This window comes from Pollachius pollachius (genome assembly GCF_949987615.1).
Source record: "Pollachius pollachius genome assembly, chromosome: 13".
NCBI classification, from domain to species: Eukaryota; Metazoa; Chordata; class Actinopteri; order Gadiformes; family Gadidae; genus Pollachius; species Pollachius pollachius.
In genome coordinates this window covers 17,788,999-17,816,659 of record NC_136946.1, presented here as the reverse complement: position 1 = coordinate 17,816,659, position 27,661 = coordinate 17,788,999, and the positions used below count along the sequence as shown (strand labels likewise).

Sequence of the window (27,661 nt, the reverse complement as noted above, 5' to 3'; positions counted from 1 at the left end):
TAACTACCTATAAATATCATCCAGACACCTGCAAAGAGTCACAACAGTGACATGGAGGTGGGAGTTCGTTTTTTTTCTATATTTTCTCTACTATCTCTTTAATAATTCAAACACGGGAATTGAATTTAGTTTCTTGATTGAATGCACAATGACATAATTATAAAATATAAAACCACACCATGGGTCTAACTTAATTCTGAGCAGACTTTATCAGGGGGCTGCAGTGAGTGGTGTCGCTGCGCCCCCTGGCGGCTGAAGATTACCTGCTTGACGGCTGCTGTCCTCCAGTGTTGACACGACCGATTGCTTTTAGGAGCAACCTCTGGAAAGCTTCAGGAGGAAGGATTTCTACGATTTATTACTGCGCGACTTGAGGAAAACGTTTGATTAAAGACAAAATGGGTAAGGTAGTAGGACCTAGGTATGAATGTGTGTATTAAATGTAGTCCTTAGTTCTCTGATGGCAGAGTCCACTAGCAGCTAGCTAGCGGCGCCCTGTAGCGAGAGCTAAAGCGTGTAGCGGGCTCATGTCAACACAGTCCTGCACATGTATTGACTTCAAATGACATGTTTAATTCTTATTGTATCAAGACAACCTCGGATGGAACTACCTCAGTGGATATGGGTCGACGGAAGCGGGGATTACGGTTAAAGTAGTAACGCACCCCGCTAGCGGCTAAAGCTAGTCTGCTAGCCTGCTAACGGCTAATGCGGCTGTCAGCCTCTATTTTTAAAACTGTCCAACAACTAAATAACATGACGTCAGCTAAAACCTTTTCGGCTGTTCGGCCATAACGTTTGACACCGAACGGTGTTAGCCCGTCAGCTAACAGACGTATAGCAATATTTAAATCCTGAATTACAATCGAGCGTGGGCGTTTGTTGACATGTGACCCAGATGAGGATAGACCATTCCACCTTGACTACAGGTATATGTGGATAGATCAGTTCACCTGGACTACAGGTCTGGTCTCTGATGATAGACCAGTCCACCTGACCTACAGTTCTGACCGTCTGATCGGACTCTCTTACATCGCTGCCCCTATCACATTTGAAACCAATTCTCAGTGTTCAGGGCCTCACAGACTTGATAAAACACGTCACTTACTACATTGGATTAGTAAGTCTACCTCGTGTTTTTTGCCGCATGGACAGTTGTCCATGCGGCACTATCACCTTGACTAAAGTTCACAACTGAGTCATATTAAGCAGGCTATGACACTACGGCACGTTGCACTTCCTTACAGCATCAGGTAGCTGTAAAGTCTGTTCCTGACCACGGCCTACTGCTGAGCAGAATCCTTTTATGGAATCATTACAATGTTCTTAATATAAACAATCTCAACGTTATCATTGCTCTTTTACTATCCACCAAGTTATCCTACCGAGAGGTCTTGAGGAGTGTGAAAGTGTCAGCTCAGCCATGTGTTGCCATGAAATACAATGTTAGTTGCATCATTTAATGCGGGGAATGGATATTGTGTGAGATATTCTATGCAGTCAATAACCTCTGCTGCTGTTAATCGGTTTTGTGGAGCGGCAGGAATACCCTGATGTCGGCCGAAAGCAGGTTCATCTCTGGCCAGAGAAGGAGGATTTAGACATTTTCTTCTATTGCTGCAAGCATAAAATAAAGGCATAAACCTTTCCAAGGCTCAAGCCTCATGTAAAGTTAACCCCCCCGTCCTCTTGTTTCCTCAACGTTACCTAATTTTAGTTTTTGGTGGGGTTGGAGAAACGTGAGACACATCAGTCAAATACCCTGCGCCCCTCAGACACTTGCTACCAGCTTCTCATGTGTCTGTGTCTGTGTCTGTGTGTGTTCTCTCTCTCTCTGCAGAACCGTCAGCCAGTCCGGCCAAGGATACCTGCCGGATGAACCGCTACAAGAACAAAGCCCTGAACCCCGAGGAGATGCGGCGCCGGCGGGAGGAGGAGGGCCTCCAGCTCAGGAAGCAGAAACGAGAGCAGCAGGTGGTCACAGACTCCATATAGGGCCCTCATGATGGAGGGCCCCTGGTCCAGAAGGGGAGTGGCCCTCATGATGTAGGGCCCCTGGTCCTGAAGGGACGTGGCCCTCATGATGGAGGGCCCCTGGTCCAGAAGGGGCGTGGCCCTCATGATGGAGGACCCCTGGTCCAGAAGGGGAGTGGCCCTCATGATGTAGGGCCCCTGGTCCTGAAGGGACGTGGCCCTCATGATGGAGGGCCCCTGGTCCAGAAGAGACGTGGCCCTCATGATGGAGGACCCCTGGTCCAGAAGGGGTGTGGCCCTCATGATGGAGGGCCCCTGGTCCAGAAGGGGCGTGGCCCTCATGATGTAGGGCCCCTGGTCCAGAAGGGGAGTGGCCCTCATGATGTAGGGCCCCTGGTCCTGAAGGGGCGTGGCCCTCATGATGGAGGGCCCCTGGTCCAGAAGGGGCGTGGCCCTCATGATGTAGGGCCCCTGGTCCAGAAGGGGCGTGGCCCTCATGATGTAGGGCCCAGTAGAGGGTAGGGATGGGGATCGAAACCCAGTTAAATCAAATCAATCCAATCACTGCAGCGTGTCCACCAATTACTTTGAATGGAATTGTAAGCAAACAGGTATTACAAGTAAAACAAGTGAAGTCTGGCAGTTAACTTTGCTCGCGAGGATGGCTGAACGGGCGAAACGGGCGAAAATCATTTATTGTAAAGGGGAGAACACAACCTCAATTGCCAAGCACATTAGCCTTGTGCATCAAATGAAGACCAAATGCAGTACCTTCGACTGTCTCCGCCTTCTCCTGTCGTACCACAGACGGGCCCGTCTTAATCATCCACTCAAACTACGAGCAGTAATTGCACACACAGACATTGTCGCTAATCCCGTCAGTTACAAATAGTAATCCAATTGTGAAATCTGTGTTGTAGTCGGCAGCATACAAGCTAGTTATCTTAAAAAGTAAATAAAGTTTCAGATGTGCTGCGTGATGATGTGTTGAGGTTGGCTCAGTAAAACGACTGTTAGGTTATCATGATGCGTTCAAATGTAATATAAAGAAACGGTAAATTGAGTTTTTGGTGAGAAACACGAGTAATACTGTAATACTCATGTTTCTGTATTACTAATACAGTTGTATAGTGCTCTAATCATTTTAGTTTATATAACTAAAACTACTGATGTCAGTATTTATTAAGAATTACATATTTAATTTAAAATGCAATTATTTCCTAAATATTTTCCTCATCACTAAAAACGCTTCGTATTTCAACCAATTAATAGAAAAATATCGATAGTGGTATCGATAAAGACTCGGATTGTTAAGGAGTATCGAAAATGGCATCGATATCAATAAATATTAATGATCCCCATCCCTAGTAGGGCGTGGCCCTCATGATGTAGGGCCCAGTAGGGCGTGGCCCTCATGATGTAGGGCCCAGTAGGGCGTGGCCCTCATGATGTAGGGCCCAGTAGGGTGTGGCCCTCATGATGTAGGGCGTGGCCCTCATGATGTAGGGCCCAGTAGTGCGTGGGCCTTATGATGTAGGGCTCAGTAGGGCGTGGCCCTCATGATGTAGGGCCCAGTAGGGTGTGGCCCTCATGATGTAGGGCCAAGTAGGGCGTGGCCCTCATAATGTAGGGCCCCTGGTCCAGAAGGGGCATGGCCCTCATGATGTAGGGCCCCTGGTCCAGTAGGGCGTGGCCCTCACGATTTAGGGCCCATTAGGGGGTGGCCCACTGAGTAATAATCAATATAATGATCACAATTCTTGTAGCATTATTGAAGATCTTGGTCCTATTTGGAGCCATGCAGAACGTAAATCCATGGCCTGAATGGTCCAACTATTGCACCAATTTATCAAAGACACAAAGTTGAAGATGCAGACCACATTATTCTTCACAACAATGGTGTGAAGAAGAGGTTAGAAGATGTTGGTGTGTCCCTAAGCCTCGACTATGTCCTGTTTGATGCGGAATTGCACATTGTGCAAATGTTCTGTGAGAATTTGAGTCAGTCGATTCACGGTTAGCGTTTTAGGGTACAACACCGCATTATAAACTGGCTGCAGTATCTAGGCTGCGATAGCAACGCTGAATCTTAATGAGGGGAAAAGGCTGAAACAGTTTTTTCTTAATACCTAAATAATTACTGAATGAACTGCTGACTTTACGATTAGTTCAGCTGTATTGTTGCGCTTAATCTTAAAATAAGGAAGTCAATTCTACATAAGTGCAGTGCTTTTGTGTACAATGCCACTGACCTGACCATATCCCTTTTGAGTCGCAGCTCTTCAAGAGAAGAAACGTGGACATGCTCAGTGAAGAGGCAGCCATGTTTGAGAGTCCCCTGGTGGATTCCTACCTCAACTCACCGGTCACAGTGAGCTCCCCACAAACATCTACACACCCATATCCCAACACAGACTCATGCCTGGTTCTTTGTCCATATTTAGTTTCAGTTCTGGTGGCTAATGTTCCCCAGCCAGCTAGTGGGTTGAGAACTCTGGGAAATGTAGTCTCTGAGTGTGTGTGCTTGTTGTTTTGTCAGGAAGGGGTGATAACCAGAGAAATGGTAGAGATGCTGTTCTCAGAAGACCCAGAGCTCCAGCTAAGCACCACGCAAAAGTTCAGAAAGCTACTCTCCAAAGGTAACCCACACCTGACCCGTGTTGCCCGTGGGGATGAGCCACTGTGTTGGACCACAACAGCTCACGCCTTGTTTTGTATTGGTTCATCCACTTCAGAGCCCAACCCCCCCATCGATGAGGTCATCAACACACCGGGGCTGGTGGAGCGCTTTGTGGAGTTCCTGAAGCTGAGTGTCAACTGCACGCTGCAGGTACTCACACACTCACGCACACTCACTCACGCACACTTACATACAAGCTCACACACACTCACGCACACGCACGCACACTCACATACAAGTACACGCACACTTACATTCACACGCACCTACAGGTACACAAACACACAGAGACAGGTACACAGACAGACAGACAGACAGACATTCACGCGCACACAGACATTCACACGCACATACACACAGACATTCACACCTACATACAGGTACACACACCCCTTGATAATAATGTAGCGGTTAGTCGCCCAGCAAAGTATACGCACGCACGCACGCACGCACGCACGCACGCACGCACGCACACACACACACACACACACACACACACACACACACACACACACACACACACACACACACACACACACACACACACACACACACACACACACACACACACACACACACACACACACACACACAGCACTTCTGCCACGGTCTAATCTGTTGCTTTCCCCGGTAGTTCGAGGCGGCGTGGGCGCTGACCAACATCGCGTCGGGAACGTCCATGCAGACAAAGACGGTGATCGAGGCTGGGGCGGTGCCCGTCTTCATAGAGCTCCTCAACTCTGAGTTTGAGGACGTCCAGGAGCAGGTAATGACCGGCCTGGTGTTCCTCACCGCGCCTGTTGAACCCAGTGCGCTGACCACCTGCTGTGGTTGTTTGTCCAGGCGGTCTGGGCCCTGGGCAACATCGCCGGGGACAGTGCGGTGTGCCGGGACTATGTGCTGAACTGCAACATCCTCCCACCACTATTAATGTAAGTTGGTCTACTTTGCCCCCAGGCTGACATTTGACGCAGCCTATACACCGTGTACAACCATCCTGTCTTACTCCTTGGTGCACAGATCAAGTGACTGATCTAATCAATGGACAGTAAAAAAGGGATACATGGTTTACATGAGACTCATCTCAGAAGCAGCAATCCTACATGATGGCAGACAAACACGGCCTGAACCACATGACCTCAAGGGGCGGAACTGGGCCTTGTTAAGTTACGCACATATTCTACTGAAATCAAAGGGATACTTCAGAAAGGATCTTAACGTATTCCTACAGGAGACACTTTTGTAAAGTTAACTACTGCTGGCCAAGATGTGTTAGCCGATGGCACGTGTCATCGGAAGACCCATTGTTCCCCCTTACTGGAGTTGGTTTGCTGTCAGACAGAATAAATTCTTAGATGAGACCAGGGACATCCATAAGGCGATCATACATGGCCTGGGCTGTGATGTGATAAGCCTAGTGCTCACTGTTTGAACTCTCCTGTCAGGCTTCTGACCAAATCCACCAGACTGACCATGACCAGGAACGCCGTCTGGGCGCTGTCCAACCTGTGTCGAGGGAAGAACCCGCCGCCTGCCTTTGAAAAGGTCAGTCCTCTCCTCTCCATGGGGACCAGGCCGCTGTAGCCTTTCTACTTCTTATGGATTAAGGGGTCTTCAAGGGGGAGATGGTGCAGCTCTGTATCTGACTGTGTGTGTGTAACCCAGCTCTATCTGACTGTGTGTGTGTGTAACCCAGTTCTATCTGACTATGTGTGTGTGTAACCCAGTTCTATCTGACTGTGTGTGTGTGTGTGTGTAACCCAGCTCTATCTGACTGTGTGTGTGTAAAACAGCTCTATCTGACTGTGTGTGTGTGTAACCCAGCTCTATCTGACTGTGTGTGTATAACCCAGCTCTATCTGACTGTGTGTGTGTGTAACCCAGCTCTCTCTGATTGTGTGTGTGTGTGTGTAACCCAGCTCTGTATCTGACAGTGTGTGTGTGTGTAACCCAGCTCTATCTGACTGTGTGTGTGTAACCCAGCTCTGTATCTGATTGTGTGTGTGTGTAACCCAGCTCTGTATATGACTGTGTGTGTGTAACCCAGCTCTATCTGACTGTGTGTGCATGGGGCCCAGCTCTGTATCTGACTGTGTGTGCGTGTAACCCAGCTCTGTATCTGACTGTGTGTGCGTGGGGCCCAGCTCTGTATCTGACAGTGTGTGCGTGGGGCCCAGCTCTGTATCTGACGGTGTGTGCGTGGGGCCCAGCTCTGTATCTGACTGTGTGTGCGTGGGGCCCAGCTCTGTATCTGACGGTGTGTGCGTGGGGCCCAGCTCTGTATCTGACTGTGTGTGCGTGGGGCCCAGCTCTGTATCTGACTGTGTGCGTGTAACCCAGCTCTGTATCTGACTGTGTGTGCGTGGGGCCCAGCTCTGTATCTGACTGTGTGTGCGTGGGGCCCAGCTCTGTATCTGACTGTGTGTGCGTGGGGCCCAGCTCTGTATCTGACTGTGTGCGTGTAACCCAGCTCTGTATCTGACTGTGTGTGCGTGGGGCCCAGCTCTGTATCTGACTGTGTGCGTGGGGCCCAGCTCTGTATCTGACGGTGTGTGCGTGGGGCCCAGCTCTGTATCTGACTGTGTGTGCTTGGGGCCCAGCTCTGTATCTGACTGTGTGCGTGTAACCCAGCTCTGTATCTGACTGTGTGTGCGTGGGGCCCAGCTCTGTATCTGACTGTGTGCGTGGGGCCCAGCTCTGTATCTGACTGTGTGCGTGGGGCCCAGCTCTGTATCTGACTGTGTGCGTGGGGCCCAGCTCTGTATCTGACGGTGTGTGTGTGGGGCCCAGCTCTGTATCTGACGGTGTGTGCGTGGGGCCCAGCTCTGTATCTGACGGTGTGTGTGTGGGGCCCAGCTCTGTATCTGACGGTGTGTGTGTGGGGCCCAGCTCTGTATCTGACAGTGTGTGCGTGGGGCCCCCAGGTGTCCCCCTGCCTCCCGGTGCTGTCCAGGCTCCTGTTCAGCAGCGACCCCGACCTGCTGGCAGACGCCTGCTGGGCCCTGTCCTACCTCTCAGACGGACCCAACGACAAGATCCAGGCCGTCATCGACTCGGGGGTGTGCCGGCGCCTGGTGGAGTTGCTCATGTCAGTGAGGCAGCAGTGCAGTTCAAACCTCTCTTACCTTCACCTCCCACTAAGGGGAACGATCTTAGGTCATAATGTGGGATTAGTCGGAAATGAAGGACGTAGTGATTTATTTTGATCTGATTTACTAAGAACTGCTTCGCTCTTGGCCAGCGGTTCCTCTTTGAATAATGCTGCCTGATTAAAGCCGGCCTTATAAAATAGGATTTGTAAATGCCAGTGGGAATTAGGGATACAAAACTTGACGCGAGTAAACTGATACTTGCCAAGCAAATCATAATATGATGATGACAAATGTATTGTAATCTAAAATAGTTTTGAAGTCGTTTTTGTCTGTCTGTTTTATACAGTGCTTGAAGTGCACTGTATTGGATATGTTTGGTATGGGCCATTAAGTGCACTGCCAACAAATCCTGTATGAATCATCATGCCATGGGTGTGTTCTGTCTGGGTGTAAACGATAAGTCAGCTCTGTCCCTGGCTCCGCCCCCCTATCTCCGCCCTCTCTGCAGGCACAGTGACTATAAGGTGGCCTCTCCTGCTCTGAGAGCTGTGGGGAACATTGTGACCGGGGACGACATCCAGACACAGGTGAGCCGAACGCTCCGCCTCAGGAGGGTTGTCGAAGGTTCTTCTCCATGTCTTTTAATTGTTCCTATGGTTCCCTAATATGTTTGTTTGAGTGTTGGATCGTTTTCGAGCCTGTTAGCTACGAGGTCCCAGCACATTCCTGCTGCCCTGCATCAGTCCTGGCTTTAGCCTCAGACTGCAGGCTGAAGCCAGTGGGTGGTGTAAAGCCGGGGGCACTGGGTGGGTGGTGTAAAGCCTCCAGCCAGGCTCATTGTGTGTGCGTTCTCTGTGTAGGTGGTGTTGAACTGCTCAGCGCTGCCCTGTCTGCTGCACCTCCTCAGCAGCGCTAAAGAGTCCATCCGTAAAGAAGCCTGCTGGACCATCTCCAACATCACCGCCGGCAACAGGGCGCAGATACAGGTGTGGCCTCAGAGCTAGATACAGGGGTTACCATGGCTGCAGAGCTCAGATGCAGGTGTTACCATGGCTACAGAGCTCAGATGCAGGTGTTACCATGGCTACAGAGCTCAGATGCAGGTGTTACCATGGCTACAGAGCTCAGATGCAGGTGTTACCATGGCTACAGAGCGCAGATACACGTGTTACCATGGCTACAGAGCTGAGATACAGGTGTTACCATGGCTACAGAGCTCAGATACAGGTGCTACCATGGTGTAACATGCGTTATCTCTAAAGCGTGGACTGGGACACTCAGCATTGGGTGCAGTGGTTTTATTGCCTGCACAATGGATCAGCAAACATACAGACAGGGTATATAATTTCCTGGTCCCCCTGGACGAAATAAATACAATATTACAAATTGCACGATAACCTGTGCGTGCAAACGACAATAGAAAATCAAATAAAATAAATAATACTATGCCAAATGCTGACACGTTTCTTGCTCAACGTACTTGCAGCAGATGCCGTCCTTTCTGCTAAAGGATACCCAGGATGCAACACTGTACCGAAATATCAAAAGTCTTGACCCAATGACACATTTTATTTACTCCGTTACAATGGCAGCTGCACTGGTTCTAGTGGGTTGAGATTGGTTAAAAAGAGGACATCCCACAAGGACCTGAGGGTCTTAATTATCTGCCTGATATCCAGAGAGACCAGGCAGGAGAGTAGATCCAAAAACAAAGGGCGGGGGAAGTCTTTATCTCCTCCTCCGTGCCCTTCTCACAGACGGTGATCGACGCCAACATCTTCCCGGTGCTCATCGACATCCTGCAGAAGGCGGAGTTCAGGACCAGGAAGGAGGCGGCCTGGGCCATCACCAACGCCACCTCGGGAGGAACGCCCGAGCAGATCAGGTCCTCAGAGCTTCACTACACCTGTTGACCTTATTCATTATTACACCTGTTATTATTACACCTGTTATTAGAAGATCAAGTCCTCAGGGCTTCGCTACACCTGTTGTCCTTATTCATTATTACACCTGTTATTATTACACCTTTTATTAGAAGATCAGGTCCTCAGAGCTTCACTACACCTCTTGACCTTATTTATTCATTACACCTGTTATTATTACACCTGTTAATAGAAGGTCAGGTCCTCAGAGCTTCACTACACCTGTTATTAGAAGACTGTAACCTGTTATTATAACACCTGGTATTTAGGTACCTGGTGAACCTGGGCTGCATCAAGCCGCTGTGTGACCTGCTGACCGTCATGGACTCCAAGATCGTGCAGGTGGCGCTGAACGGCCTGGAGAACATCCTCCGTCTGGGGGAGCAGGAGGCAAAGCAGGAGACCAGCGGAGCAGGGGTCAACCCCTACTGCAGCCTCATCGAGGAGGCCTACGGTCAGCACACACACACTGCTGGTCCTCTCTCTCTGTCTGTCTCTGTCTCTGTCCACACACACAGGACCCAATGGGGGGATGGAGGGGTCATCAGAGAGGGATGGATGCTTGAAAAGTAGAATTGTAGAATTGTAACCTTTTATAAGGAGCAATGACTCAGGATCCCTTCCTCTTGGATTCTGTTGGACTTTGAATGTGAATTTTAATGATTCAAGTATTATTTTTTTTATGATTCAGAAAAAAGGAGCATGGAAACAGTTTAGTGCCCCACTATTGTTAATTCTGACCCCTTTCTCTGCGCTCCTCAGGCCTGGACAAGATCGAGTTCCTCCAGAGCCACGACAACCAGGAGATCTACCAGAAGGCCTTCGACCTGATCGAGCACTACTTTGGCGTGGAGGAGGACGACGTGGCGGGCCTGGCGCCGCAGGTGGACCAGGCCGGCCAGCAGTTCCTCTTCCCCCAGCAGGAGGCTCCCATGGAGGGCTTCCAGCTATAACTCCCCCGGCCCCCCATCCTCCAGGGTACATCCAGAGGGCACCCCTGTACCGCCTGACACCTTCCCTCTCTCCCATGTGTGAGGTCGCATCTCCCCCATCTACCCCCCAACCCCGCCCTCGCCCTTTCCTGCAGCCTCCGGTCAGCCCTGCTCGTTGCCAGGAGCGCTGACCTTTACAGTGACCTTTAAACGACCCTACCTAGTCTGAAGAAATACACAACTCAAACGATTAGAGGACACAATCACCTTGACAAAGGCCAGCGAGAGCAAGTTCGTCGTGGCTTCAATGTGACGGACATCGCTTCAACATGCTGATATCCCAGCTCAGATACTATGGTTCATAGGGGTCACTGTAAGGCTTCCTCTTTCTGGATCATGGGCCTCCTCCTGCTCTGGGGACCCCCCGTGGAGAGCTCTGAGGGTCCTGAGGTCGCATGGCCAAAAATAGATGAATTCATGGTCATTTCTTTGCCTCAAGGGAGGGTTGTTGAATCATGCTTTCTTTTCCTATCTTCTGCGTTTGAGGATTAGTTTGGTAGCCCTCCCTGGTTTCTGGGTGTGGAGCAGCGTTTGGTTTCTGCTACAGTGGCCGTAGATTCAGGGCTGGTCTCACAAGGTAAGAGAGGAACAGCCTCTAGGGGGCGTTGCTCCTCCCCATGGAAACACTGGGAGGGGGCGGGGTTAGTCGAACAGAGGCAGAGCCATGCCGTTTTGAGTTGACGGGATTAGTTACTTCCTGATTTTGCTTTCCAGATAGTGGATAGAGTGGGGGGGGGTGGGGGGCTGTGGTTGAAGGTGATGAAGTAAGATGTCATTTAGATTGAGGTGGTTCAGGTTTGGGGGGGTTGGTGTTATGTGGGGGGAGGGGGGGGGGGTCTAATGTTCGTGGTGTGCCGTGTTATTAATAATGAACCCGTTTGGATTATGAAGTTCTCTTGACTAATAAGATAGAGCATGGCTGGCGGTCAGCCTGCAGGGGGAGGGGTGTGTTACCGGGACTCCGTGGGGGGGCTTATAGGGTGCATGCGTTTCTACAGTGATGTCAACCACACTCGGACCTGGAGGTTACAGAGGTGTCATGGTGGGCAAACAGGTGTCACTCACAAAACCAATGATGGCGCTGCTGCTTCTATGCGACGGTCCATCGGGGATGTCTTTACTTTTGGAGTCTGCGGCCTAAAGCAGCAGACTGGTGATGACTGTTTGTCCCCCAGGACTCCTCTGTGAAGGCTCTGTGAGCGTGGCTCTGCTGCGCCCCCTCCCTGCCGTGTGTCCTATAGTCTCCTGCATGGCGTTTATGACCCTACTCCAAGTCACACTATATCCCTGGCCAAACTCAGTGGCAGACTCGTACTACACAATAAGAGCGTCAATGCCGTGGTACACCTGGAGGACTACAACTGGATAGGTTGCATCTAGTGGATGGTTTTTGAAGTACTTACTTTGGTGCTGGTGTAGTCCCAGTGGGAGCGAGGTTGTATTGTACAGCAGTTGATAGATATCTAACCTTATTGATTCTTGGTTACCTTTATCGTGGAGAATGGCTTTGACAACTGGTGATGATGTTGCATGGGTCCATTGTAATATGTAAAGGTGTGGGTATATATTCAAATCACTGGCTTACAACGTGTAGTACCAACTAGGGTCTGGCTAGGGATACGTCTTAGGTGATGAGCCTAAACCTCCAAAACAAAACTTAAGATGTATAGAGCACACATTACACGCACACTTGCATACAACACCAGCAGACACTGCACACATACCTTACCCATGAGTGGTTTCTCGCATTTGAAAATGGTTTCCTCGATTACAGGTTTTACAGTGCACTCCTCTCCAAGGGGGGGAGGGGGAAAGCTATGCACACGTTATTCCGTTCCTCTGTCAAAACGACCTGTGTTCTAGGATACCTTTTTCATTTGCGAGCCACTTGACATGAGAGGATTTTAGCCTCATAAACCCTGATGCCAGGTCAGCTGCCCTCCTACTGCGGGTCACCACAGGCTCACTGGGGGAGGCCCAGTGGAACCGGGATCAGCGTTTCTCCAGGCACAACAGTCTGCTAGTGTGATGTTTGACTGACAGGCACTGCGTGAAGACGGATATATTCTTTTTGTTTTACGACCCCCTTAAGGAGCGCTTATTCAGTGGGTTTAACCCCACTGCTGTGGCTCAGCGTGCAGGCTTGACTGTGGCTTTGCTCTGAGCTTAATGCAGTGTCTTTGTGTGTGTGTGTTTTGTATGGATCTAATATCCATATGGTATTCACATGCACACAACACACACACACACTGAGACGCTACATCAGATTCTAATTGATGAACATTATTGGTGATCATCCCGGCCAACAGACACCCTGTGGGTCCTCCGCCAGACAGCAGCAGCAGCACGGTCTAACGGCAGGGGCGACAGCGCACTGGGCAGCCGCCCGCCGCCGTCTGTTTCTCTCTGCCGGTCTGAAGATCCGCAGTAAACGTGTTCCTACCAGACTGGAGTGGTTCAGTAGTGGAAGCCGTCGAGCGAGCGGTTAACCGTGCCCCGTCGCTCACGGGGTCAACGACAGCATTTATATCGATGGACTTTGGTTTAATTTCCACTTCTGGTCAAGATCCTCAAAGAATTTCCAGAGTGGCAAAGAAAACATGCTCACGAAAGAAGAATCTATAAAAAAAAAAGAAAATATTTATATTTTAAGAAATGCACTCCTATTCACTAAAGTGCCAAACCCGACCAACAACAGACCTGAGATTCCTAGGTTTCTGACTGATAGACTTTTTTTTCCTTTTTATTTTCTTCTTGTTGTCCTTTTTGTACTTGAATGTGCACACGTTTTGTGCAAAACATTGCTGCTCTCCTTATCTCAACATTTTCATTATATTGCCATTTATTCTTTCTATAAGTGGCATTCTTCACCAAACAGGAAGTAAATCAGGACGCAGGATGTGACTTCATTGTTCGGGGCAACAAAGGGCTTAATGATTGCGTCACATTGGGAACTCCGAGTTGTGTCCCACTTCTTCCAGTGTTGTTGTGTTGTGGCTCAGGGGGACCCCACCACCCCGGCGTTCCCAGTGACACGGTGACATTGGCTGACCCACTGGGTCGGCTTGGGTAATTAACATGAGGTTCATCACTGCGGCCAATATCCACTTTCCAACACTGTTCAGAAAAGGTTTGTCACCTCTTCTCAAGAGCACAAGATGCATGGCTGTGATCCTCAGCCAGGCTGGTCCACACATAGTTAGTGCTGCTCTAGTGAGCTGGTTATCTCAGCAAAGCGGGCTCCCCTAAGCCCAACATATCTTTAAAGGTGTTGCTTGAGCGTTGTATTTCTGTTTGGCAAAATGCTGCAGTGTATTTGTTGTTTATGTGGGTCATCAACAAAAGCTGTTTTTTGCGAGCGCTGCAGGAAGCCCTGCGCTACGTCAACACACTCCCGCAAAGTGCTCTGCCCTCGACAATACCGACTGCAGACGCAACAACCAGAGGGACGGGAATACGTTTTTCCTACTTTGAGTTGAAGCAACTGAAGGAACTTCATGATTTTTCGTAAATTATGCAGTGATTGACATTATAAAAAAAGTAAAACTTGGAGCTGATCTAATGTGTGTTTTCTGATACTTGGACGTGTATTCTGGTGAACTTCAAATCACTTCTGAGAAGTGGAGAAAGGACCTTCAGGATGTCCTGGTCTCATTAGGGTCTTCAAACAATGGGAGATGGTACATCAAAGGTTTTGGTTTTTGTTAATTTGATTAGTTTACCTTCCTCCCTAATCAGGATAACCTGGTTTACAATTTTGAATATCTACATCATAAGTAGGATCTTTAATTTTTTTGTTGGTCATGTTCGTGTGGTCGCAGAATACTGTAGGAGCTTTTCTCTGAGGGGCTGGTTCCAAGGTCTCTATCCCTAGTTAGACATGTCTTCCGTCCTATAGGAATAACCATTGATGTCTCTTGTCAAAATGGAAAGCGATGCTTAGCTTGGTCAAGTAATGTCTATGCTACAAATGTTTACAATGCTATGTGTTTGTGAAATAGGTTTCATGTCATCACGGACCTGTCCTAACTTCCCTTCTCTGCTTCAGTCCTCTCCCGCCCCCTTTTTTAAATGTATTTATTTCTCTTCAGATGACTTTAATGTCTGATCCCATTCTTAACTGTGACTTGACTTTACCGACGGTATGAATGAGTGACGAGATATACTTCGAAAGAACATGACACCCAAACATGAACAAGAAAAATTACAAGCATACAAAACCATTAACAATATTAGAAATGTAAAAAAAAAAAAGTATATGAAATAAAAAATTGTCCAGTGGAAATGCTGTACAAAACGAATAAAGTTATGTTGCAACCCTTTTTTGCATTTCCGTTTTGTTGTGTTTGTGTATGATGAACCTGTACAGCATGGGTCACATGAGGTTCAGGTCAGTTCCGCTCCTCATCGCTGGTGGGCGCTAGAGGGAGTAGAGGCTCCTGATAGGTTGAGAGGCGGTGGGCTAACCGGAAGTGATTGTTGTGTTCTGGATACGGTTCTCACGCTGCCAAGAAAGTAAAACCAAAAGCTGCAGCAGGGGCATATCTCCTCCGTCAGGTCTGTCAGGTAACGAATTTAATATGAACATGGTGTAACAGTGGAAGAACACGTACATGACTGATGACATGTCTGTCTGAGGACAGCGAACGCCTCACTGTGTTAGCTCGGTACTGCTAACGTTCAACTACAAGCCGCGGATATAAGTGCATCTATTCGACTAAGGTCTATCTAGTATTATTGCTAAGTGACAGGTTGACTAACCTGACTAAAGTCTATAGGACTTTAATCAGTGTGTTGTGGTCGAGATTGTGTTTTGGCGTTGGAAACTAATAGTGTGGACTTCCTTCTTAACGCCAGATATTACCGTAGATTGGAGAGATGAAGAAACAAGACGCGGAAGAGTCCATTCCCCAGGCGGCCGATGAAGCGCCGTCTACAGCTGGGGCCGTGGAAGACCCCACACCCACGGGATCCGACCCGGAGACCCCCGCGGCACACACACCGCCTCAGTCTGAAGGAACCGGGCTGGACGATAAAGGTTTCCGTCATGTTTTCACGTTGTATATCAAGACGGGAACTTGGATCTCAGCTCTAATGTGCAACAGCTAGTGCCCACACGTTGACCACTGGCTCTGTGTTAAGTCAATGTCGTCCAATGAGCTGTGGCTATTTAAGGTTCACTGAAACGTTCCCAACCTACTGTGTGTGTGTGTGTGTGTGTGTGTGTGTGTGTGTGTGTGTGTGTAGTGGCCGAGGTGGTGCTGTCCCAGTGTGACGTGTCAGAGGAGCTGAGTCGGCAGCTAGAGGACATCCTCAGTACCTACTGCCTGGCGAGCGCCAACGGCGACGGCCCCGCCCTGCCCAACGGCCAATCGCACAGCCCCGAGCTCAACGGCCTGGCCCATGAAGGGGACGAGGGAAAGGCCGTGAAGGGCGGGAAAGTGAGCGGCGGCGGGGGCGGGGGAGGGAAGGAGGCGAAGAAGACCCAGGAGAAGAAGAAGGTGAAGGGATTGGGTAAGGAGGTCAGGGGGCATCATCGAGGGTCAGAGGGCGTCATGGAGGACCTGAGAGCGCCATGCAGCCCCACACTGTTGACTATCAACTAGCCCCATATAGATATACCTCGTTATGTTATCTTAAGTTATTGTATGAGTTCTGCCCCCCATAACACTCTTCAAATGTACTCCTCGGGCCGCTGTGCAGGCAAAGAGATCACCCTCCTGATGCAGACGCTGAACACCCTGAGCACACCCGACGAGAAGCTGGCAGGCCTCTGTAAGAAGTACGCTGAGCTGGTGAGGGGCCTCCTGCACCGCCTTAATACACCCAAGGCCGCCTTAATGCACGGGCTTACCTGGGCTGAAGCTCCAGGGCCTACGACGATCAGGGGGCCTATCATGAGCTGCAGTAAAAATTTTCTTTTTTTTTTTTTGTATTTTTTTTTACTGGCCCATGATAGGCCCCCCAATCGGCCCAAGACAATGTGATTATTTTGTTTGGGGCTTACATAGATCAGAGGCCTATCATGAGCCAAGAAAAAAGAGGGACACTAGTGGTAGCTGGGCCCAGTGGCCACTTGACACCACAGCCACAGTCGTCAGTCGGAAATTAATTTACACATTTTCATTGTAAGACCCCCTCTCAGGGGGCCTACGAAACCTCTCAGCCCCAGGGCCTAATGGCAGGTTAATTCAGGCCTTCATACACCCACCAGAGGGCATTGTTGGCTCATGGGTTTGAGTAGGAAAACTATGATGGCGAAAATGACACAATCACTGTTTAGCTCAAATACATCTTTCAACCCTATTTCACAAATCAAATCGGTTATTGTGTTATTTGTTTTCAGTAATGTTAGTTTTTTAAACTAAATGCCATTTCCATCAGTGTCCACTCTAAGTGAGCTGTTGCAGTCAAAACATGGTGAATGTTGGTGCATTGTTTCTTTTTTCTATATACTTTTAATCATTGTAGTACAGCAAGCTACAGTTGCACGATAAATAAAATGTTGGAAACAAAGGCTAATCAAAGCATCTTTCACATCAAGAATAATGAGACCGTCCATCAAGTGTGTGTGTGTGTGTGTGTGTGTGTATATTTGTGTGTGTAGCTGGAGGAGCAGCGTAACGCCCAGAAGCAGATGCGTGCGCTGCAGAAGAAGCAGAGCCAGCTGGTGCAGGAGAAGGACAACCTGCGCAACGAGCACAGCAAGGCTATCCTGGCCCGCGGCAAGCTGGAGAGCCTCTGCCGAGAGCTGCAGCGGCACAACCGGACGCTGAAGGTACGCTCCTCATCAGCTGGTCAGCAGAGCCTCAGGGGAGGCTCGTAGCACTGACCCTGGGTCTGCTCCTGTTGGGACCTGGACCCCTGGCAGACTAAACTAGTGAGGTCTGCTCCTGTAGGGACCAGGAACCGGGGCAGACTAAACTAGTGAGGTCTGCTCCTGTAGGGACCAGGACCCGGGGCAGACTAAACTAGTGAGGTCTGCTCCTGGACCTGGACCCGGGGCAGACTAATCTAGTGAGGTCTGCTCCTGGACCTGGACCCGGGGCAGACTAAACTAGTGAGGTCTGCTCCTGTAGGGACCAGGACCCGGGGCAGACTAAACTAGTGAGGTCTGCTCCTGGACCAGGACCCCGGGCAGACTTGAAGTTGAATATCAAATGGTAGAATTCTAGACTTCTAACACGTCTCATTCCACCAGAGTATGGCTCGCGTTCTCAACAGCTTGATTCTTTATTATTCTGACTGTCCTATAATAATAATAATATAATAATATAGCTACCAGCCATGAAAGGGTAATGAAAGTTTAGAGCGCACCACAGGGATTCCGGTTGATATTTGCTTGCAGCAAAGTTCCCTTTCAGATATGTCTTGCTGTAAAGACTCGACGTAAGACAATATTTTAGATCGCTGCTCTAGATGTTCAACATGTTCCTAATATCAAGGACACCGTGTGGCACTCTGGGAAATGTGTGTAAAACACTATAGACAAGACTATACATGAAAGGTTTCCGCTCGCGGTTGATATGAGGACACGGGGAATATTGAACGAATATAAGAACTCATCATCCCGGATATAATTGCGAACCGTTGTTTGAAACGGCTCATACACGTGTCTTGAAAGAGTCGTTCAAATGAAACAGGCTGTCATTTAGAACCTAATGGGCTACGATGTGTGTTGTCATGGATGCAAGACAAGACATCGGTTAAGACGCGCCTCCGAGCTGGTAGCCCTGCTGTCGTGGAGATGAAACTCCCATTCAGGCCAGGCTAATGTCTACTACCAAGCCCTGCCGCGTGGAAGGAGCACCATTAGTGTGATGAGCCAAACTGGGTTGTCCTGCGGATGCTTCTTTTAAACGCTCCTTAAATGAGGTGCATCATATCCATATCCCTTCGTGATGTCATGTCTTTGTTCTTTGTTAAAATGGGGGCCAGCTGTACCTGATGACTCACTCACTCACTCACTCACTCACTCACTCACTCACTCACTCACTCACTCACTCACTCACTCACTCACTCACTCACTCACTCACTCACTCACTCACCACCTCCTGACTGCCCCCAGGAAGAAGGGGTGCAGCGGACGCGGCTGGAGGAGGAGAAGAGGAAGGAGGTGACGTCCCACTTCCAGGTGACGCTGCAGGACATCCAGTCCCAGATGGAGCAGCACAACGAGAGGAACGCCAGCCTGCGGCAGGAGAACACCGTGCTGGCCGACAAGCTCAACAAGCTCTACCAACAGTACAAGCTCCGTGAAGAGGTGGGCGGGGCCCCGACTCATGCTTAACCCCGCCCCTATCTCTCGACTGTCCTCTGATTCGAGACCCAGTAAAGGGAAGGGGTGGGCTTAACCCCGCGCCTATCTCTTGACTGTCCTCTGAATCAAGACCCATTAAAGGGAAGAGGTGGGCGTGGCCCCGCCCTTATCTTTTGACTGTCCTCTGAATCAAGACCCATTAAAGGGAAGAGGTGGGCGTGGCCCCTACACATGCTTAACCCCGCCCCTATCTCTTGAATTGAGACCCGTTAAAGGTATAGGGGCTGTGTTGGGCACCGATCGCACCGGGGGATCGAGTGGAGACTTGACCGGTCCTGCAGAATGCAGGAGCAATCAGAAATGGCTTCATTTTTAGTCCTGCCTAAACACGGTTCCCTTCAACAATGCGCTAGTAGCCCTTTCTTGCTGCTGAATGTGTGCCCTTGGTAAACGAGGCCTCCCTCTCCCGCTCAGCACATAGACAAGGTGGTGAAGCACAAGGAGCTGCAGCAGCAGCTGGTGGACGCCAAGCTGCACCAGGCCCACGAGCTGCTCAAGCAGTCTGAGGAGCGCCACGACCGCGAGAAGGACTTTGTGAGTCACACACGCATGCATACACACACACACACACCTAGCTGTTCCTGGGTTTCTTACCCTCCCTCTGGTCCACCCCCCCCCCAGCTGCTAAAGGAGGCGGTGGAGTCTCAGAGGATGTGTGAGCTGATGAAGCAGCAGGAGGTGCACCTCAAGCAGCAGGTGAGGACCTTAAGTTGAGGACGTGCTCTCTGTGCGACCGCATGAGCCTTAAGAGTTGTTGTTGTTGTTGTTGATGGAGCCTGACTCCTCCCCTCATCGCTATGTAGTTGTCGTTATACACCGAAAAGTTTGAAGAGTTCCAGACCACCCTGGCCAAGAGCAACGAGGTCTTCACCACTTTCAAACAGGAGATGGAGAAGGTGGGTGTATGTGTGTAAGGGGGGGGGGGGGGGGTATCCTTCTTTAGTTCATGTCTCCATTCTGTTGTAATGAAGCGGTCCATTTGAAAACGAGTCATGAATGATGATCATATTGTCTCCAGATGACCAAGAAGATCAAGAAGCTGGAGAAGGAGACTAACATGTACCGGTCCCGCTGGGAGAGCAGCAACAAGGCTCTGCTGGAGATGTCCGAGGAGGTGAGGCCCCCCCTGGCCCCTTGGGTCAGCGGCGGTGTCTTCTAGGGCCGGACCCTTGAGTTGGACCAGTCTTCATTAAGATGCCCCAGTGGCCTTCTCAGAAGAAACTTATCGCAGGTCCAAACCCGCTCTCCTAGTCCGGTCATCGGTGTTGGTTTGAAACTCAGACAACGGCGTCAAAGCGAGAGGAGAGAGGCGCCTTCTGGTCAGGAACCATCTGACCCGAAACGCAGCATATTGGTTCATAGCGCTAGACCAACCGGGACTATGGCCACTGATTGGTTCACAGCGCTAGACCAACCGGGACTATGTCCACTGATTGGTTCGCACCGCTAGACCAACCGGGACTATGTCCACTGATTTGGCTTTCGCTCCTCCATTTAGATCAATTTATTGTGGGATTTATCACGCTTAAAGGAGACATGTCATACCACCAGCTGTGAGTGTGATTAGCCTTACAAGCCGTTTCGAAAATCTGCCCCATATGACATCACTAGTGGGCGTGTCCACCTAGATCTGTGCTGGATAGATGAGCAACGTTTACTTCAGTGCACTGGGTAGGCTGGTAGATCTATCCAGCACAGATCTAGGTGGACACGCCCACTAGTGATGTCATATGGGGCAGATTTTCAAAACGGCTTGTAAGGCTAATCACACTCACACCTGGTGGTATGACATGTCTCCTGCAAGCTGTCGAATACCATAATCTTTTCTGATTTCCATGTTGCCGTCGTGGCAAAAAAAACGGAATAAGGTTCATTAGGTTTGTATCAGGGTCTACAGCCTCGTTCATTAGGTTTGTATCAGGGTCTACAGCCTCGTTCATTGGGTTTATATCAGGGTCTACAGCCTCGTTCATTAGGTTTATATCAGGGTCTTCAGCCTCGTTCATTAGGTTTATATCAGGGTCAACAGCCTCGTTCATTAGGTTTGTATCAGGGTCAACAGCCTCGTTCATTAGGTTTGTATCAGGGTCTTCAGCCTCGTTCATTAGGTTTATATCAGGGTCTTCAGCCTCGTTCATTAGGTTTATATCAGGGTCTACCGCCTCGTTCATTAGGTTTATATCATGGTCTACAGCCTCGTTCATTAGGTTTATATCAGGGTCTACAGCCTCGTTCATTAGGTTTATATCAGGGTCTACAGCCTCGTTCATTAGGTTTATATCAGGGTCTACAGCCTCGTTCATTAGGTTTATATCAGGGTCTACAGCCTCGTTCATTAGGTTTATATCAGGGTCTACAGCCTCGTTCATTAGGTTTGTATCAGGGTCTACAGCCTCGTTCATTAGGTTTATATCAGGGTCTACAGCCTCGTTCATTAGGTTTGTATCAGGGTCTACAGCCTCGTTCATTAGGTTTATATCAGGGTCTTCAGCCTCGTTCATTAGGTTTATATCAGGGTCTACAGCCTCGTTCATTAGGTTTATATCAGGGTCTACAGCCGCGTTCATTAGGTTTGTATCAGGGTCTACAGCCTCGTTCATTAGGTTTATATCAGGGTCTACAGCCTCGTTCATTAGGTTTGTATCAGGGTCTTCAGCCTCGTTCATTAGGTTTGTATCAGGGTCTACAGCCTCGTTCATTAGGTTTATATCAGGGTCTACAGCCTCGTTCATTAGGTTTATATCAGGGTCTACAGCCTCGTTCATTAGGTTTATATCAGGGTCTACAGCCTCGTTCATTAGGTTTGTATCAGGGTCTACAGCCTCGTTCATTAGGTTTGTATCAGGGTCTACAGCCTCGTTCATTAGGTTTATATCAGGGTCTTCAGCCTCGTTCATTAGGTTTATATCAGGGTCTTCAGCCTCGTTCATTAGGTTTATATCAGGGTCTACAGCCTCGTTCATTAGGTTTATATCAGGGTCTACAGCCTCGTTCATTAGGTTTATATCATGGTCTACAGCCTCGTTCATTAGGTTTATATCAGGGTCTACAGCCTCGTTCATTAGGTTTATATCAGGGTCTACAGCCTCGTTCATTAGGTTTGTATCAGGGTCTACAGCCTCGTTCATTAGGTTTGTATCAGGGTCTACAGCCTCGTTCATTAGGTTTGTATCAGGGTCTACAGCCTCGTTCATTAGGTTTATATCAGGGTCTTCAGCCTCGTTCATTAGGTTTATATCAGGGTCTACAGCCTCGTTCATTAGGTTTATATCAGGGTCTACAGCCTCGTTCATTAGGTTTGTATCAGGGTCTACAGCCTCGTTCATTAGGTTTGTATCAGGGTCTACAGCCTCGTTCATTAGGTTTGTATCAGGGTCTACAGCCTCGTTCATTAGGTTTGTATCAGGGTCTACAGCCTCGTTCATTAGGTTTGTATCAGGGTCTACAGCCTCGTTCATTAGGTTTATATCAGGGTCTCATTTGATTTATTTGAGTGGTTCAGCTCAGCCTTTAGAGCAAGGCAATAACACGTCCAGGCGTTTGACCCGTGAACCTGACCCTCCTCCTTGTGTTCAGAAAACGGTGCGGGACCGAGACTTCGAGGGCCTGCAGGGGAAGGTTCAGCGGCTGGAGAAGCTGCGGCGGGCGCTGAAGGTGGAGCGCAACGAGCTCAGCAAGAAGGTGCAGAGCCTGGGGGGGCCGGACGAGGCCGTGCCCCCGGCCCACGCCGACTCCCCCTCCCCGCCCCCCATGGACCTGGACTACAGCAGCCACCCCCCCACCCCCAACAGCTCCTCCTGCTCACATGCCTGCCAGTGCGGCCCGGAGACGGACTCAAGCAGCCTGCTGGAGGAGGCCCCCCCGCCCCCCGCTGCCCTGCCCCTCTCTGCCCAGGACTGAGGCACACACACACACACACACACACACACACACACACACACACACACACACACACACACACACACACACACACACACACACACACACACACACACACACACACACACACACACACACACACACACTAGCCAGACCTAGAGCCACGCGCAGACTCACATTCCACCCCAAACCTTAAAAAGAAGAAAGTTAAATATGGGAAGACCAGCTCCTATAGGCCCTCAAAAGTTCATGTATTAAGTAACACAACAGACCATATTTCCGTTGCCATTAGAATGTTTATTTGAAATCATTCCATTGATGTGAGAAAAAGCCATCTTAGCTGAATGACTTTAGCCTTCTGTTGAATTATTGCACATGTAGTTGCACAATGCTCTTGGACTGTAATAACATTTTGACATATTTAATGTAACTGTTACCTATACCTTACAGAGCACCACTATTCATTAAAATGTATATTTTTAATTGACATGTATTGAGGTTTATTTCGCTGTTTTTGGTTTTTAAATAAATGGCCCTATCTCATCATATCATGTTGTGTATGCAACAGTCTTTCCTCATTGCTGTATACCAACAACATTCTTCTTCCCCGTATTGTGTGGAGGGTGTTGTGTGCTTTGTGTGTGAACTGTTTGTGTGTGTGGGTTCAGACATGGCTGTGTTGCTTACTGCCTCCTATACCTCACTATAGTCCCCGGGAATTGAATGTTAAACTATGCAATCCTAGCCATGTTCTACTTCACGCTCTGATCAAGCAAGCGCTTGCACATGAGAATGTAAAGTCTATTCTATTGTTGGATTTGCATGGTACAATTTTCATTAAAAATTCACGCTTTTAATATAACAGAAAAAAATAGTGTATCCACTTGCTGCTTTACTTCCACTGACAGGGAAAGCAAACGATGATATGAAGGAGGGTTGGTGTTGAATACAGTGGTCTACTTAGAGCTGAAAACCGGCTCTGTTTCCATGCTCATTATTCAGTTACTTCTATTCTTTGTGCTATTGTATTGAATATTATGGATTAACTGAATATCATTGTCTTGTGAAATGTGAAGTGCCTCCAAATCTAGTGCTTGGGTATTCTGTGGTTTATTGGAACACACCAAAGATTGTTGAAAATTTTGTTTATTTTGCTTTTGTGTGTTTGTGCACTGTCTGTACAATCTTTCTCTTAAATTGGCGGTGGTGTGGTCAGAGTTCTGGGATACCCAAGGGATTTGTTATGGGGAGGAAGCTGCACAAAGTTTTTGTTTAGGTTGAAAAGCACATTTCCATAAAAGGTTTCCCTGAATTGTAACTATATATTGGTAAACTATAATACATTATAATTAATAATTAATACATTAAACCAGACCTAATGCTCTTATAATTACTATACTCTGTATTGTTTATTAGACATGGTGGCCTAATGTAGTATGGCATGGGAAGGAGGGATTTGATGTGTAGTGGTCAAACTTCCTCTCATATGAATGACATTTTAAGACAAGCACCAGCTCCCTCCGGCCTATAGGGGGCCCCTGTCCGGCCGGTAGAGGGTCCTGACCGGCCGCTAGGGGGGCCAAGGCGGAAGTGCTAACTCCTTTCCGCCGAAAACCCGGCGCTTGATACACGAGTGTTGGTCCTTTCTATTTCTTCGTTGGAATAAACAACCACCGAATACGGAGTAAAGGGACTTCAGTCATGGTGAGTCTGGGTCATGAATATGTTCCGGCGCTGTTACACTTTTAAAGAAAACATGGATTTATCAGGTTAAGAGGTCTGCTCTGCGGGAGCTACATCGGCTACCGTGAGCTTAGCCAATTGGCTAGTTAGCTAGCTACTAGTCGGTGCGCTGGATAGCTTCGTTCCTAGCCTATGACACAATGAGCAGAGGGACGGTACATCTGATGATCGGTACATCCGATGAAGAGGTTGCTACAGATGATCGGTTTATCCGATGATGAGGATGCTACAGATTATCGATACATCTGATGATGATGCTCCAGATGATGGATACTAATCCTCTTGTTCGCCTTAGAAACCCATCCTGCTGCAGGGGCACGAGCGCTCCATCACTCAGATCAAATACAACCGAGAGGGAGACCTGCTCTTCTCCGTGGCCAAGGACACGGTAAGGCTACTGAGAGCCGCACTTCACCTCAGTGAGAGTTCCCGGTCGGTTCCTAAAGTTAAACCAGATGTTTTTGGTTCCAGGTGGTGAACGCGTGGTACTCGGTCAACGGCGAGCGACTGGGGACCTACAATGGGCACACTGGAGCCGTGTGGTGTGTGGACTGTGACTGTATCCTCTTTAGTCCTGCTCTCAATAGCGTTGGCATGGCATTACATTCAGTTGTTTTGTGTGTTTGTATTGTGTGAGAACGGTCCATGTCCTTAACACTGTGGCTCAGGGGACACCAAGAACGTGTTGACGGGGTCTGCAGACAACAGCTGTCGACTGTGGGACTGTGAAACAGGTAGGGCATGAGGCAGGAATTGTTCATTTTAGGTATCTTTTGTGAATGTTCGTCAGCGATTGTCAGGTAGTCATCGTTTTGGAACGTGTGTGTGTAATGTATTTGACTGGTGGTGTTACGACCATTGCAGCCAAGGGTCAACTGTAAAGTGATGCGTGATCATTGAGCGGACAGCCCGCGTCACCATGGTTCAACCAAGACTCCATCCTCTGGCAGGTAAACAGCTGGCCCTGCTGGAGACCAGCTCTGCCGTCAGGACCTGTGGCTTCGACTTCAGCGGAAACATCATCATGTTCTCCACGGACAAGCAGATGGGCTACCAGTGCTACCTCAACTTCTTCGACCTGAGGGATCCCCAGCAAATAAGTAAACAGCCTCCTTAGTTACAAGAGAGAAAAGAGAACGTTAAACTCCATAATGTTAAAGATAGACTGTATTTAATGATCTCGTGTTTAAATCGCAGTGTCTAAGATTGAGTCTCTCACAGTCAATAGGCTAGAACCTTTCAGGATCATAAAACCATCAAGACGTCTTCGGCCCACTCCTACTGGCTGTGTGATTGTATTACTATTATTGACTGCAGACATGTCTGGGTAATTTAAGCCTCAAGCTAGATGAACTGTGTCTTTGCGTCTTTAGAAAGGTGGTTTGATACGTTATTTTAGCTAAATGAATAGTTTGCGTATGAATCAAGCCTCTTCAGTGGTAGTGTTTGCTCATGCCTCTCTTTGTGGTGCAGAGGACAACCAGCCCTACATGACGGTGCCCTGCAGCGAGTCCAAGATCACCAGCGCCGTGTGGGGGCCCCTGGGCGAGTACGTCATCGCCGGACACGAGAGCGGGGAGATGAACCAGTTCAGCGCCAAGGTGGCTCTTTTTTCCTGTCGTGGTTGTGTCCCGTGTTTAGCGTGTCCTGACTCGACGCTACAGTGTAACTGACTGTAGTGTCCTGAGTACAGCAGGGTAACTGAAGGTAGTTACCCTGAGTGTAACTGGGTGTTGTGTCCACAGTCCGGGGAGGTCCTGAAGAAGATCAAGGAGCACACTAAGCAGATCAACGACATGCAGAGCTCCGTGGACCTCACCATGGTGATCAGCGCCTCCAAGGACAACACTGCCAAGGTAGCGCGCCGCCCCTCCGCCCAGATCCAGCAGACTGTAAACACACGCCGTCGTGTGGGTGTCCATCGCTTCCAATTACTGACCATGTTCAACGGTGTTCTCTATTGTCCAGCTGTTTGACTCCACAACTCTGGATCACATCAAGACCTTCAAAACTGAGCGACCCGTTAACTCTGCGGCCATTTCGCCCATCATGGACCACGTAAGGCGACCTCACGGTCACTGCTGAAACAGAATCATTATCCAAGTTTTGCAGCTTCAAGGGTCATCTTAGCCTTTGAAGGCTGGCCTATGTCTAGCTCTGTGCCCATCAGGTTTGCCTCTTGTGTTTTTTCCCTGTCAGGTGGTGATGGGAGGTGGACAGGAAGCCATGGAGGTCACCACCACATCTACCAGGATCGGCAAGTTTGAGGCCAGGTAAGAGGATATCCCCCTGGCAGTCTGCGGTCTCTTCAGCTGTATGGCGGTGAGCACAGCCTCTCACAGATGCAAGTGTTGAATGCAGTCTTCTCTCTGCCCCCCCCTCCAGGTTTTTCCATGCCGCTTATGAAGAGGAGTTCGGCAGAGTCAAGGGTCACTTTGGCCCAATCAACTGTGTGGCCTTTCACCCGGATGGAAAGAGGTAGGAGACACATTTACAATCATTTTAAACCCCATACAAATTATATTCTAAATAACAATTTGATTCAAATGTTCTCTAGAAACGACAGGAAACAGCGTGGCAATTGCTCTACCTTTACACTAAAAACCAAGTCCTCCTGCCCTAGTGACAGTTCAGCAGAGCCTCAGCAAGTAGAATGAAACCTCCCTCAAGGAGGCGTGTGGAGTTCAGGGCTGTTTAGAACGTAAGTTGTGCCCTGTAATGAACTGAAGGTTTTCTTCCATCTGCAGCTACAGCAGCGGGGGAGAGGACGGCTACGTGAGGATTCACTACTTCGACCCACATTACTTTGACTTTGAGCTGGAGGCCTAACCACAAAGGACTACCGACCGACCAGGGCCCCTACCCTTTATGAACTGTCACGTCTATGGGTTCCAGCGGGACCTTTCGCATGGATGAAGGGTTGTGACCCAGAAGACAACGTGTATATTTCATCCCTGGAGTTTTTGTAATGTTGAAATCTGCAGTAGTTATGGCATCTAACTTGACTCCTGAATTAAACCTGATTAAATTCCAAGCACAGCCCATTCTTTGTACACTTT

General features: G+C 49.0%; 3 protein-coding genes across 4 annotated transcripts; all 3 read left to right on the top strand.

The window, feature by feature from the left end:
* Window positions 1–261: 261 nt before the first annotated feature.
* Window positions 262–11,375, top strand: kpna6 (karyopherin alpha 6 (importin alpha 7)). Its single transcript, XM_079749290.1, has 14 exons — window positions 262–402; window positions 1,841–1,974; window positions 4,253–4,345; window positions 4,514–4,613; window positions 4,710–4,804; window positions 5,289–5,420; window positions 5,498–5,586; window positions 6,100–6,199; window positions 7,579–7,742; window positions 8,255–8,333; window positions 8,607–8,732; window positions 9,504–9,631; window positions 9,938–10,122; window positions 10,431–11,375. Exons 1-14 carry the CDS (start codon window positions 399–401, stop codon window positions 10,619–10,621), a joined length of 1,620 nt encoding a protein of 539 aa, XP_079605416.1. The 5' UTR covers window positions 262–398; the 3' UTR covers window positions 10,622–11,375.
* A 3,745-nt stretch (window positions 11,376–15,120) lies between these two features.
* txlna (taxilin alpha) lies at window positions 15,121–23,710 on the top strand. Of its 2 annotated transcripts, none has more exons than XM_079749840.1 (11): window positions 15,121–15,226; window positions 15,518–15,698; window positions 15,908–16,174; window positions 16,364–16,455; window positions 17,268–17,438; window positions 18,729–18,923; window positions 19,395–19,514; window positions 19,602–19,676; window positions 19,784–19,876; window positions 19,999–20,094; window positions 22,557–23,710. In XM_079749840.1, exons 2-11 carry the CDS (start codon window positions 15,539–15,541, stop codon window positions 22,878–22,880), a joined length of 1,593 nt encoding a protein of 530 aa, XP_079605966.1. In that variant the 5' UTR covers window positions 15,121–15,226; window positions 15,518–15,538; the 3' UTR covers window positions 22,881–23,710. The 2 variants fall into 2 exon arrangements, with proteins under 2 accessions (XP_079605966.1, XP_079605967.1); XM_079749841.1 differs by having other exon boundaries at window positions 15,122–15,217.
* Window positions 23,711–24,463: 753 nt separating this feature from the next.
* Window positions 24,464–27,636, top strand: eif3i (eukaryotic translation initiation factor 3, subunit I). Its single transcript, XM_079750089.1, has 11 exons — window positions 24,464–24,563; window positions 24,898–24,990; window positions 25,074–25,161; window positions 25,271–25,336; window positions 25,553–25,702; window positions 26,076–26,203; window positions 26,348–26,458; window positions 26,571–26,660; window positions 26,802–26,875; window positions 26,988–27,080; window positions 27,350–27,636. The coding sequence occupies exons 1-11, from the start codon at window positions 24,561–24,563 to the stop codon at window positions 27,429–27,431; spliced, it is 978 nt and encodes a 325-aa protein (XP_079606215.1). The 5' UTR covers window positions 24,464–24,560; the 3' UTR covers window positions 27,432–27,636.
* The last annotated feature ends 25 nt before the right edge of the window (window positions 27,637–27,661 follow it).

Coding starts and splice junctions, on each gene's coding strand:
- eif3i (XM_079750089.1), top strand. Junction 25,337..25,552: donor ACTGTGGGACTGTGAAACAG/GTAGGGCATGAG, acceptor ATCCTCTGGCAG/GTAAACAGCTGGCCCTGCTG. Junction 26,459..26,570: donor CCAAGGACAACACTGCCAAG/GTAGCGCGCCGC, acceptor TCTATTGTCCAG/CTGTTTGACTCCACAACTCT.
- kpna6 (XM_079749290.1), top strand. Junction 4,805..5,288: donor GTGTCAACTGCACGCTGCAG/GTACTCACACAC, acceptor TTTCCCCGGTAG/TTCGAGGCGGCGTGGGCGCT. Junction 8,733..9,503: donor GCAACAGGGCGCAGATACAG/GTGTGGCCTCAG, acceptor CCCTTCTCACAG/ACGGTGATCGACGCCAACAT.
- txlna (XM_079749840.1), top strand. CDS start 15,539: ATGAAGAAACAAGACGCGGAAGAGTCCATTCCCCAGGCGGCCGATGAA. Junction 17,439..18,728: donor GGCACAACCGGACGCTGAAG/GTACGCTCCTCA, acceptor GACTGCCCCCAG/GAAGAAGGGGTGCAGCGGAC. Junction 19,515..19,601: donor ACGACCGCGAGAAGGACTTT/GTGAGTCACACA, acceptor CCCCCCCCCCAG/CTGCTAAAGGAGGCGGTGGA.